Raw genomic sequence first — 13,411 nt, 5'->3', positions numbered from 1 at the left:
ACTCGATTTTTATAGTCAGTTTACTCCCTTGCCTCGCGAAGATGCAATTAGATATGCCTTTTGGACGTGATAAAACTCGTAAACGTCTAAGATATGCATCACATCAGGCTTCCCTCCCACATCACGCTGACGCACCGTGATGCATCCGGATGCAACTGAAATACCACAACAACTCCTGCCACCATCCCCAACAAGCCATCATTGCCACCCTCACCCGACGTGGCAAATCCATTTGCCAACCCTGAGAACCTCAGCAGTGGACTCGACCATCTCAAGAAACCTTCTCTTCCCTCAAGAACTCCGACCCCAAACCCAAAACCTGCCCCATCGCCCATCAGAAACACCATATCCTACCAAGGCCCCGTCACTCATCAGATTTCCCGCCTCACCAAAAACAAAGCCAACATAGATGTCACCTTTTGTAGCGGCAAGTCCATCAAGACCCATCTACGAGCCAATGGCAGAGGCACCAGCAGCGCAAGACCCAACCCCAGAGGATGCACATACCACATCCCCTGCTACTGCGGCCACCATTCATTGGAGAAAAATGTGTTCTTCTTCATGGCTAGCCTTAAAAGTTGAAGAAATATTGAAAGACCAGTTCCTGCAGAATTGGCACAGTTGTGAAGAGTCCTTAAGGTGTGTACCACAAAATGTTTAAAGAAAATATAACCTTTGAAAAATATCCTAAAAACGTTTATCACCCAATCTTAAGTTTAAGAACCACAAACCATAACTTACCAATTGAAACCGGACGCTGGTCTGATGTCCCAAGAGTGGAGCGTTTGTGTAATTTATGTAGTTCTCCCACGGCTGGTGACGAATTTCATTACCTATTTAGATGTGAAGCTCTTCTCCAGTGGAGGTCTATGTACATACCCAAAGATTTTTCCGAATAGCCTAATGTGCGTTAATTGAAAAAAAGGTTTATCTAGCATTAGAGTAACAGAAATGAAAAACTTGTCCAAATTCATAAATACAATCTTGAGTAATGTTGAAGCTGTTAAAGAACCTGTATGAGATTCTTGTCACTTTATTTCTGTTATATTAATTATTTATTATTTTGATCCCTATATGTATTTTCACAATACTCCTGTCATCTTGAAATTATTATTATATTATGAATTTATATTATATTTCTTCTCATGTACCAACGTTGGTGGGTCTTTCTGAGAAATGAACTGAACTGAGCTATTATCCAACCGGCTTCCATTTGTCCATTGCCATGTCCATTGTTTTTACCAATTAATTCTAATTACACCCTCCCTCCCGTTTGCCCATTACCAATCAGTGATCATTGAAGTCCTGGCATCCAGTTGTCCATTGCTAATCGTCTATCGACGCCAATTATCTGTTGGCTTCCCTTGTTAATTTTCCACCTTTGTTATCTACTTACTTTTGTTATTCTTAGAGGTACAAATATGTTATCTCCTTCAGAGCACCATTCACCCGAGGAAGGAGTAAGTATACCTTCCCGAAACGGTTTGTTCCTCGTTATAAAGAAGTTGACGTCCATAAGTTCCCTTCCTTATATGTGTCTGCCATTCAAAGAGTGAAAAGAATTATACACTTGAAAATTCAAAATTCACTGTACTTTGTTTATATCCCGAATTTGATTAGTCAATCAGAGGTTTCAAATCGCCATCGGTTCCAATTTCAATTGAGCACGGCTAATCTACAGGTAACATAACTTTTGTTTGTTTGTTGTTTTACGCCGCATTCAGCATGACGGCGGTCTGTAAATAATGAAGTCTCGACCAGACAATCCAGTGACTGATACCATAAGCATCGATCTACGCAATTGGGATACGATTACATGCATCAATCATGTCAGCGAGCCTGACCACCCGATCCCGTTTGTCGCCTCTTACAAGCATAGTCGCCTTTTACGGCAAGCATGGGTTGCTGAAGACCTATTCTACCCCGGATCTTCACGGGTCGGTAACCTAACTCTACATCGAAAAGATAGTGTAGTAATTACATACACTCACAAACTCTTTGGATGCATGTTTGTACCACGGTAAGCTGAATGAACAAGTTTTTTATTACTTTTTTTAATTTATTATTAAGTAAACACTCATTCTGTGGTCAATAATTGATCTGCTTATTCACAAGAAAACAACACGACTCATGGTTTAAATGCACGACCCGAGGATCGCATCTATAAGATGGATTTGCACAGGGACATCCGGCTGTGCTGAGTTTGATTTTTATGGAATTTATAATTGAAAGACATTGAAAGACATCAATTGAAATCGATTATGTCTATTGAAACATCAACGATTCGTTTGTATAAAGTACTTTGTGGCTGGATAATATTGTGTAAAATATATTGGTTCAATAAATACTGGGGTAAGAAATGAATTTTCAGCCATATGACCTTTACCATGTTTGAAATGTTGTAAATGTGTTCACAAAAGAGCAAATTTATTGATTTTCAAAGAAAAAACGTTTAAGATACCCATCAATAATTGTCTATTGTGCAAGATTGTTCTTTTTTAATTTGTAAAAGTTTAAAATTATATTTGAAAAAAAATGAAAAAAAACACCAAGTAGAAGTATTCTTTCAGTGAGGTGGAAGTGAGGTGAGGTGAAATGGGGTTTAACGTCGCGCCCAAGATGATTGCACGTTTATATAGCGACATGCATGTACGTGTATGTGTGTGTGTGTGTGTGTGTGGCTGCTTGTACTAGTTCGGACTATAGCCGATTTATAGTGCTAGCACACTGAGATACCATGCCGCAGTTTAACATGAATACCCAACTCAGACACAGTATACTGACTCCGAGCCGACCAGTCCTTGTTTTAGCCCCTCAATGCCGAGCGCCAGACAGGGTAACAACAAGTACCATCTTTTAACGTCTTTTGGTATGACGCGGCCGGGATCGAACCCCGGATCTTCCGCTCTCCGGGCGGACGCTCTGCCACTAGACCACGGAAGCGGTCTCATATTTTGGATATGATATCGCTTACTTACTATTTTCAACTGAAAATGAACATATGACAAAATCAACTGAGGTTAACTTTCTTTTGCCCTTCAGTTTACGTGAATTTTCTTTCGTGATATATCTGAAATAGTCGTCATTTGTTTGATGTTTTATAATGTTCTATATTTCATCTGTGTATACAATATAGTGTCTTATAAATGTATGACGTCTAATTTACTTTTTTGTTTGTTGATTAACGCCGCACTCATCAATATTCCAGCTATATGACGTCAGTCTGTATAAATAATCGAGCCTGGGCAAGACAAGTCTGTGATTGATATCGAGATACGATGACGCGCATCAACCAAGTCAGCGAGCCTGATCACCCGAACCCGCCTCTCTCGTACGACAAACACAGTCGCCTCTTACGACAAGCATAGGTTGCTGAAGACTATACTAACGCGGATCTTCACAGTCTAAGTATGATATTTTACAAATGTTTGATATGCAATGGCGTGGTTTACACATAATCCTTGATTTTTATCTTTGTCCTTTTCCGGGGCCGGTTTCGTCTGGGATGAGTGGGGGCGTTTTAGCCAGCAACCGAAAGAAGGAGCACGCCATAAGGTCACCTTGACGATGTCGACTGAAAGCTGGACAAAATAACACAGGGAACAAATCAGCACATTCACCGGCCGACGTTCCAACAGGAGCGTTTCAAACCGATAAACGTAGATCTAAGGTCGGATGTTTATCGAGCCTATCCTCCCGCAAACAAGGAAGTAACGTGATATAGGTCAGCGACATGTACTTGTGTTAATCGCGTTCTGGTACGAATGGCTGAGATATGCAGAGATTAACGTAGAGTTAATCTCCGGACGAAGATCAGCTGAAAATAGCAAGCGATCTCACGCTCGAATATTTTACTTGAAAGCTTTTGCTTGCCTCAAGTAGGCTAATTGAGCGATTCAGTGACTGATTTAGAACCAGGACCTACAACCCTATGATTAATGCTTTTATTGGTATTGCCTTTGTTGAGATCTGAAATGTTGTGAAACGTGTCATTGTTGACATGCGGATCCAGAGAAGGGCGGGGGAGAGGGGAGGGCGGGGGAGAGGGGAGGGGGGGGGGGGGGGGGGGGGGATGTCTTGGGGGTCCGAAACCCTCTTTTGAAAACCAAATGTAGTATGTTGTAGGCCTTAAAATATTGATTTTGATATTTTTGACACGCCCCTTTTAAAAATCCTGGATACGTTGCACAAAGTTCGCATATAAATTTATCAAACTCTCAAAGTGATTATACGTGCGCTTCTACTATTGATTCATTACTATAGTTGTGGTTTTTATAAAATAGCAATATTAACCCTCTGGCAGCCACCTAAAAATAGCCTGTGTACTATCGCTGTGCCGAGTTTATTTGCGAGTGACGTTCTGGAAACTGAACACCTTCGTCTAAAAACGACGTTATGTAACAACGGTAAAACCCACAATTTTCAAATTTCAGGCTATAACAGTACAACCATTTCCCTAACTGTCTATGTAAATATTGTAAAGCATTAACGTGATTACCTATTGTTTATAGCTCGGCAAACGTATTGAATATGCGATTTTTTTACAAAATGTCCATGGCAGCTGTTTTGTTGACATTGCGCACTGGATACTTTGTGCGTCTTGTCAGGTTGTAAATCTACAAAAATGTTAAAACCAAAAACATTATGCAAAAGCCTGTTTGTTTCCCGATTACCGTGTTGAAAATGAAACATCTCCGTGGAAAATCGTCCTCGAAAGTGTCGATTACGAATTTGTTCAAATATGTGTGACGCCATTTTGTCCGTAAATTAGTGAAACTCTAATGTTATCGTTTGCATATCATGTCGGAAAATGCATATTAATGAAAAAACTAGTAATGCAGGTTAGAATAGGTCTTCAGCATCCCATGCTTGTCATAAATGGCGATTATGCTTGTTGTAAAAGGAGACTAACAAGATCAGATGGTCAGGCTTACTGACTTGGCTGATGCTAGGGGGGCACGGGTGGCCCAGTTGTCTAAGGCGCTTCGATTCGCTGTGCAGAGTTGCGTTCCTTGGGCACGCCAGAAATCTATGATTGCGGGTTCGAATCCCGGTTCGCCCCGATTATGTTTCTAGGTTTGTCAGCACCATACCCGTGCCCGTGGGTTTCACCGAAGTGGTAAACGTCTGTGACCTGCATCACTTCGGGCTTTCCTCCCACATTAAGCTGACACGCCGCGATATAACTGGAATACTGTTAAAAGCGGCGTTAAACCAAACTCACTCACTCACTCACTGGCTGATGCTAGGGCTGGGACGGGTACCCGGGTCGGGTGGGTACTGAGCAGGACCCAGGTACCCACAGGACTAACCGGACCCATGATTAATCACGAGATATATTGTTTAATGACAAAAATTATCTAGAACCCTATGGGTACACTACAAGTCACTAATGTTTGCATTTCTTTCTGACTATGAACCCAATCCTACTGAATTTTCATATGGTTAAATAAAAATATAACTTAAGTCAACTTCAGTGTATGCATGACCAGATGGATCTAAATACGCTTTGCCAGGGCTATGCTAAAAAAGGGCCCAATCAGACATTTTGAGACCAACAGTGGGTACCCAGGTAGGGTCGGGTAATTGGGGATGGGTACCCGGGAAGTAAATTTCGACTCATCCCAGCCCTAGTTGATGCATGTCATAGTATCCCAATTGCGTGGATCCATGTTCATTATGTCAATCACTGGAATGTCTGGTCTAGACTTGATTATTTACAGACCTCCATCATATAGACGGAATATTGCTCAGTGTGGCGTTAAACAACAAACAAAACAAATAAACATCTTTTAACGTCTCTCAATCTCATTAAAATCAGATCTTAGTTCTCGCTACTGCTAAACAAAGCTTTAGCGGTAGCAAGAACTATAAGATCTTATTTTAATGAGACTGAATGATCCTTGGTATGACATGTCCAGGGATTAAACCTCCAACGATCCACTCTCTGGGCAGATGCTCTATCCACTAGACCACGGAGGTGGTCAATTAATCGGCCAAAGGCAGTTACTTCCATTGCGTCCAGTGTGACATGATTTTCATTATTTCAGGTTGTGTGAGTTTTTACGAAAGAATTAACTTTCACCTTGTGTCAGTTCATTGGAGTAGGAACCTTCACAGATTGAGGGCCAAACTGTATCAATGTTGGAGTATGTGAGTCATCATTGATCAGTTGGCTGATCATTGAAAGTGATTATATAGATGTGTCAAATAGATACAGAGGTAAATTTATAGAGTGCTGTAGACAGTCACTTGTCAGTTTTGACACTGATTGTGTCCACAGTTTGGAAGTGCATTTCTTCGTTTTGTTCACTGGGATTGGTCGACTGACGATATTCTTCAACAGGGCATGTAATCAAACTCTCTGACTTATCCCAGTGTATGCTAAAATGCTAACTGTGCAGAGTTCAAGATTTACATCATTTTAAGAGAACAGTCCTCTGAAAAAGCGTATGAACCTCAAAATGTGTCATTCATACACTTAGAATCGTCAGCTTAGCGGTCATGTGACCGACCTCTCATCCAATGGAAAAGCCATATATCATCGTAACTTCTCATTGAAAAATTAGATAGTTTTGATTTTATAGTTTTGAACCCGTGAAGTTCCAGTGTAGAATAGGTCTTCAGCAACCCATGCTTGCCGTAAAAGGCGATGATGCTCATGATGTCAATCACTGGATTGTCTGGTCCAGACTAAATTATTTGCAGACCGCCGTCATATAGCTGGAATATTGCTGAGTGAGGCGTTAAACAATAAACAAAACAAAAACAAAAAGGTATTTTTGAACAGTTTTTCAGTTATGTCACAGCCTGTCAGGAGATAGGTCTTGTATTTACCACCACAATGAGAATGGGTAGAATGAGACAGACATGCTGACAGATCAAGGGTTGATAGATGTATTATCAGCAGATCCTGGTACAGATGAACTGAGGACAACTAGTTGTGCATGCCTCAGATCTCTGTGTAAGCTGTGCTGGCAGATCAAGGGTTGATAGATGTATTATCAGTAGATCCTGGAACAGCTCAACTGAGGCACTGCAATTCACTGTACAGAGTTGAATCCCTTAGGCATGCCAGAAACCTATTATCGTGGGTTCAAATCCTGGTTTGCCCTGATTTTGTTTCTAGCTTTGTCTGTACCATACCTGTCCTTGTGTGTTTCACCAAAGTGGTAAACGTCTGAGACATGCATCACTCTGGGCTTTCCTCCCACTGAAATACTGTTCAAAGTGGCGTTAAACCCAACTCACTCACTCACTAACTTGGACTTGAATTTCTCTGACATTGGGACTCAGATTCCAGAACCTTCACCTTGATACTCTTTCCTCACCACTGGTAGGGGACATAACTCACTCGTAATTGTTCTATGTTAAATTTGGTCATAATTTTTTTTTTATTATTCTACAGGTAATAGGATCAAGCCATGGTTATCAGAAGACTTTGTGCACACTACAGCCAAATAACAAATAGTTTGGTGTTAACAAACATTGGACATGTAACTCCCATATTGTCATGTAACTTCTCAAATAGCCAAACAGTTAAATTCATCAACAGCCAATCAAAAAAGGCCTCCAACAGCCAATCAGGAAGTGTCTCCAATAGCCAATCAGAAAGTGTCTCCAACAGCCAATCAGAAAGTGTCTCCAACAGCCAATCAGAAAGTGTCTCAAGGAGCCAATCAGGAAGTGTCTCCAACAGCCAATCAGAAAGGGTCTCCAAAAGCCAATCAGGAAGCATCTCCAACAGCCAATCAAAAAGTCTATGCAGCAACCAAAATGGCCAAACTTTATTCTTCCAAAGCAGCACACAAGCTGAGATTATGAAACATACAGAGCTTACAAGAGATCACCTGACCCCAGAGATACAGCTCCACCTGGTGACAAGAAAGTGTAACCTTTGGCACAGCAGGGGAGACAAATCTCCCTTTGTGGACCCTTTCTGGGCCTTCTTCTGGCCAGGTGGTCAGGCAGTGACAAGGTATTTGACACCAATAGTTCTTATATGGTCCCTATTGTTCTTATGACACTAATAGTGTTTCACATCCCTCTGGATCCACAGACCGCCTCAGTGGTGTAGTGGATAGAGTGTCTGCCAGGAGAGTGGAAAGTCAGTGGTTCGATCCCCGGCCACGCCATACCAATACATGTTGAAAGTTGGTACTGGTTGGCTCTCAGCCTTAATGGGATAAAACAAGTACTGGAGGCTCAGTTTTCTGTGCCTAAGTTGGGTATCCATGTTAAACTGTGAAATGGTATCTCAGTGGGCTAGCATTATACAACTGGCATTAGTCTGGATAAGTACAAATCCACATACATACACTCTCGCTCGCTGGGTCCACATGATGTGAAAAAATATTTTTGTACCAATGATTTTCAAACATTTTTCACATGAAATGTGTTTTTTACAAGCAACATTACAAAGGTTCTTGCTTGTTTTTTTGTTTTTTAGATCTCAGTATTTCAGAGGCTGGTTGGTTCAAGTCAAAAGCATGGTTCAAGCCAAAAGGAGGAATAATTTTCTTCATGTAATCAAAAATAATGTTAATCATAATTAATGATTTGATATTATACACAAAGAAAATCTATACAAATCCTGAAATGTAATTAATTCTAATATGAAAATGATAAAGACAATTTCTTGGAGAGTAACTTAACTATAGTTGATAGGGTTAATGAAAGTCATGTGATCACTAACTGCAGGTACATTCTGGACAACCGTGACAAGTTCCGACAGAGGACAGTGCTGGATGTTGGGTCCGGATGTGGGGCTTCAGCCATTGCAGCTGCTCTGTGTGGTGCCAAGACAGTGGTGGCCAATGACATTGATGCAGGTATGTGAGGGCCAACACAGAGGTGGCCAATGACATTGATGCAGGTGTGTGAGGACCAAGACAGCGGTGGCCAATGACATTGATGCAGGTGTGTGAGGGCCAAGACAGCTTTGGCCAATGACATTGATGCAGGTGTGTGAGGGACAAGACAGTGGTGGCCAATGGCATTGATGCAGGTGTGTGAGGGACAAGACAGAGGGGGACAATGACATTGATGCAGGTGTGTGAGGGACAAGACAGAGGTGGCCAATGACATTGATGCAGGTGTGTGAGGGACAAGACAGTGGTGGCCAATGGCATTGATGCAGGTGTGTGAGGGACAAGACAGAGGGGGCAAATGACATTGATGCAGGTGTGTGAGGGACAAGACAGTGGTGGCCAATGACATTGATGCAGGTGTGTGAGGGACAAGACAGAGGGGGACAATGACATTGATGCAGGTGTGTGAGGGACAAGACAGAGGTGGCCAATGACATTGATGCAGGTGTGTGAGGGACAAGACAGAGGGGGACAATGACATTGATGCAGGTGTGTGAGGGACAAGACAGAGGTGGCCAATGACATTGATGCAGGTGTGTGAGGGACAAGACAGTGGTGGCCAATGGCATTGATGCAGGTGTGTGAGGGACAAGACAGAGGTGGCCAATGACATTGATGCAGGTGTGTGAGGGACAAGACAGAGGGGGCCAATGACATTGATGCAGGTGTGTGAGGGACAAGACAGAGGGGGCCAGTGACATTGATGCAGGTGTGTGAGGGACAAGACAGAGGTGGCCAATGACATTGATGCAGGTGTGTGAGGGACAAGACAGAGGGGGCCAGTGACATTGATGCAGGTGTGTAAGGGACAAGACAGAGGGGGCCAGTGACATTGATGCAGGTGTGTGAGGGACAAGACAGAGGGGGACAATGACATTGATGCAGGTGTGTGGGGGACAAGACAGAGGGGGACAATGACATTGATGCAGATATTTGAGGGACAAGACAGAGGGGGGCAGTGACATTGATGCAGGTGTGTGAGGGACAAGACAGAGGTGGCCAATGACATTGATGCAGGTGTGTGAGGGACAAGACAGAGGGGGACAATGACATTGATGCAGGTGTGTGGGGGACAAGACAGAGGTGGCCAATGACATTGATGCAGGTGTGTGGGGGACAAGACAGAGGTGGCCAATGACATTGATGCAGGTGTGTGAGGGACAAGACAGAGGGGGACAATGACATTGATGCAGGTGTGTGGGGGACAAGACAGAGGTGGCCAATGACATTGATGCAGGTGTGTGAGGGACAAGACAGAGGGGGACAATGACATTGATGCAGGTGTGTGGGGGACAAGACAGAGGGGGACAATGACATTGATGCAGGTGTGTGAGGGACAAGACAGAGGTGGCCAATGACATTGATGCAGGTGTGTGGGGGACAAGACAGAGGGGGACAATGACATTGATGCAGGTGTGTGAGGGACAAGACAGAGGGGGACAATGACATTGATGCAGGTGTGTGGGGGACAAGACAGAGGGGGACAATGACATTGATGCAGGTGTGTGAGGGACAAGACAGAGGGGGACAATGACATTGATGCAGGTGTGTGGGGGACAAGACAGAGGGGGACAATGACATTGATGCAGGTGTGTGGGGGACAAGACAGAGGGGGACAATGACATTGATGCAGGTGTGTGAGGGACAAGACAGAGGGGGACAATGACATTGATGCAGGTGTGTGGGGGACAAGACAGAGGGGGACAATGACATTGATGCAGGTGTGTGAGGGACAAGACAGAGGGGGACAATGACATTGATGCAGGTGTGTGAGGGACAAGACAGAGGGGGACAATGACATTGATGCAGGTGTGTGGGGGACAAGACAGTGGTGGCCAATGGCATTGATGCAGGTGTGTGAGGGACAAGACAGAGGGGGACAATGACATTGATGCAGGTGTGTGAGGGACAAGACAGAGGGGGACAATGACATTGATGCAGGTGTGTGAGGGACAAGACAGAGGGGGACAATGACATTGATGCAGGTGTGTGGGGGACAAGACAGTGGTGGCCAATGGCATTGATGCAGGTGTGTGAGGGACAAGACAGAGGGGGACAATGACATTGATGCATGTGTGTGGGGGACAAGACAGAGGGGGACAATGACATTGATGCAGGTGTGTGAGGGACAAGACAGAGGGGGGCAGTGACATTGATGCAGGTGTGTGGGGGACAAGACAGAGGGGGACAATGACATTGATGCAGGTGTGTGAGGGACAAGACAGAGGGGGACAATGACATTGATGCAGGTGTGTGGGGGACAAGACAGAGGGGGACAATGACATTGATGCAGGTGTGTGGGGGACAAGACAGAGGGGGACAATGACATTGATGCAGGTGTGTGAGGGACAAGACAGAGGGGGCCAGTGACATTGATGCAGGTGTGTGAGGGACAAGACAGAGGGGGACAATGACATTGATGCAGGTGTGTGAGGGACAAGACAGAGGTGGCCAATGACATTGATGCATGTGTGTGGGGGACAAGACAGAGGGGGACAATGACATTGATGCAGGTGTGTGAGGGACAAGACAGAGGGGGGCAGTGACATTGATGCAGGTGTGTGGGGGACAAGACAGAGGGGGACAATGACATTGATGCAGGTGTGTGAGGGACAAGACAGAGGGGGACAATGACATTGATGCAGGTGTGTGGGGGACAAGACAGAGGGGGACAATGACATTGATGCAGGTGTGTGAGGGACAAGACAGAGGGGGACAATGACATTGATGCAGGTGTGTGGGGGACAAGACAGAGGGGGACAATGACATTGATGCAGGTGTGTGGGGGACAAGACAGTAGTGGCAAATGACATTGATGCATGTGTGTGGGGGACAAGACAGAGGGGGACAATGACATTGATGCAGGTGTGTGGGGGACAAGACAGTAGTGGCAAATGACATTGATGCATGTGTGTGGGGGACAAGACAGAGGGGGACAATGACATTGATGCAGGTGTGTGAGGGACAAGACAGAGGGGGACAATGACATTGATGCATGTGTGTGGGGGACAAGACAGAGGGGGACAATGACATTGATGCAGGTGTGTGAGGGACAAGACAGAGGGGGACAATGACATTGATGCAGGTGTGTGAGGGACAAGACAGTGGTGGCCAATGGCATTGATGCAGGTGTGTGAGGGACAAGACAGAGGGGGACAATGACATTGATGCAGGTGTGTGAGGGACAAGACAGAGGGGGACAATGACATTGATGCAGGTGTGTGGGGGACAAGACAGAGGGGGACAATGACATTGATGCAGGTGTGTGGGGGACAAGACAGTAGTGGCAAATGACATTGATGCATGTGTGTGGGGGACAAGACAGAGGGGGCCAATGACATTGATGCAGGTGTGTGGGGGACAAGACAGAGGGGGCCAATGACATTGATGCAGGTGTGTGGGGGACAAGACAGAGGGGGCCAGTGACATTGATGCAGGTGTGTGAGGGACAAGACAGAGGGGGCCAATGACATTGATGCAGGTGTGTGAGGGACAAGACAGTGGTGGCAAATGACGCGTGCCAAGACAGTGGTAGGTGAGGGTTTCAAAGTGGAGACATATAGTCAATGAGTCCGTGTTAAACCCAAGTGACAACGATTAACAGCACAGGACCTGTTCCAGGAAGCCACATCCATGCAACGACTGTCGTAAGCCCATGTTAAAGTAGGGGGGGTAACAATCGCTTTGTTGAACTGGGTCCTGGGCCTGGGTCCATAGATTAAAATACTAAGCAGAAAACACCAATGTTCAGTTCTATATTTATTTTGCGTCCGTGTTCAATTTCTATTTTCCTTCCAATCAACTAATTATTGAAATCGGTGATAAGTAATGTTACCATAGTTACACATATATATTAATTGTTTCAGTTGCAACAGTGGCAGCCAAGTTAAATGCAAATGTGAACCTCTGTGGCATTACTGTGGATTCCAGGAATATGATTGGCTCAGTCTGCAACCAATGGGATGTGATTATTCTTGGAGATATGTTCTATGACAGTGAGTTTGTAAGCTGCATCAGCGATTGGTTGAATCATTATATGAAGGCTGGTACATGTGTTCTCATTGGTGACCCAGGAAGACTGACATTTGAAAATCACCCAATGAAATCACTGCTTACAAAACTGGCTGAATATAACTTGCCGGAGCAAAGTCGTCTAGAGAATAATGGGCTTAATACGGCTGGAGTCTGGATGTTGGAAGTGGGTACTTGAGTTGCTGGATGATGTGATGGAACCATATTTGTCTGTTTGTTTATTTTTAACGCAGCACTCAGCAATATTCCTGCTATTTGACAGCGGTCTGTAAATAATCAAGTCTGGACCAGACAATCCAGTGATTGATATCATGAGCATCGATCCACACATTTGGGATAGATGACATGTATCAACCAAGTCAGCGGGCCTGACCACCCGATCCCGTTAGTAGCCTTTTACGACAAGCATAGTCGCCTTTTACGGCAAGCATGGGTTGCTGAAGACCTATTCTACCCCGGATCTTCACAGATGTGTAGTAACAACCCTAGTTGTTAAATCTATCAATGCC

General features: G+C 44.4%; 1 protein-coding gene across 2 annotated transcripts; it reads left to right on the top strand.

Moving 5' to 3' along the window:
- The first annotated feature begins 3,320 nt into the window (after positions 1-3,320).
- LOC124150817 (electron transfer flavoprotein beta subunit lysine methyltransferase-like) lies at positions 3,321-13,223 on the top strand. Of its 2 annotated transcripts, none has more exons than XM_046522894.2 (4): positions 3,321-3,408; positions 7,409-7,978; positions 8,701-8,831; positions 12,737-13,223. In XM_046522894.2, exons 2-4 carry the CDS (start codon positions 7,425-7,427, stop codon positions 13,078-13,080), a joined length of 1,029 nt encoding a protein of 342 aa, XP_046378850.2. In that variant the 5' UTR covers positions 3,321-3,408; positions 7,409-7,424; the 3' UTR covers positions 13,081-13,223. The 2 variants fall into 2 exon arrangements, with proteins under 2 accessions (XP_046378850.2, XP_046378851.2); XM_046522895.2 differs by lacking the exon at positions 3,321-3,408 and adding an exon at positions 3,613-3,724.
- Positions 13,224-13,411: the final 188 nt, after the last annotated feature.

The sequence above is a fragment of the Haliotis rufescens genome, unplaced genomic scaffold (assembly GCF_023055435.1).
Source record: "Haliotis rufescens isolate VD_foot unplaced genomic scaffold, xgHalRufe1.0.p SCAF_21, whole genome shotgun sequence".
Classification (NCBI taxonomy): Eukaryota; Metazoa; Mollusca; class Gastropoda; order Lepetellida; family Haliotidae; genus Haliotis; species Haliotis rufescens.
Note: the sequence above shows the minus strand (reverse complement) of the source record. Positions and strands in the feature narration are given on the sequence as shown.

Coding starts and splice junctions, on each gene's coding strand:
- LOC124150817 (XM_046522894.2), top strand. CDS start 7,425: ATGGTTATCAGAAGACTTTGTGCACACTACAGCCAAATAACAAATAGT. Junction 7,979..8,700: donor GGTGGTCAGGCAGTGACAAG/GTATTTGACACC, acceptor CACTAACTGCAG/GTACATTCTGGACAACCGTG. Junction 8,832..12,736: donor GGCCAATGACATTGATGCAG/GTATGTGAGGGC, acceptor TAATTGTTTCAG/TTGCAACAGTGGCAGCCAAG.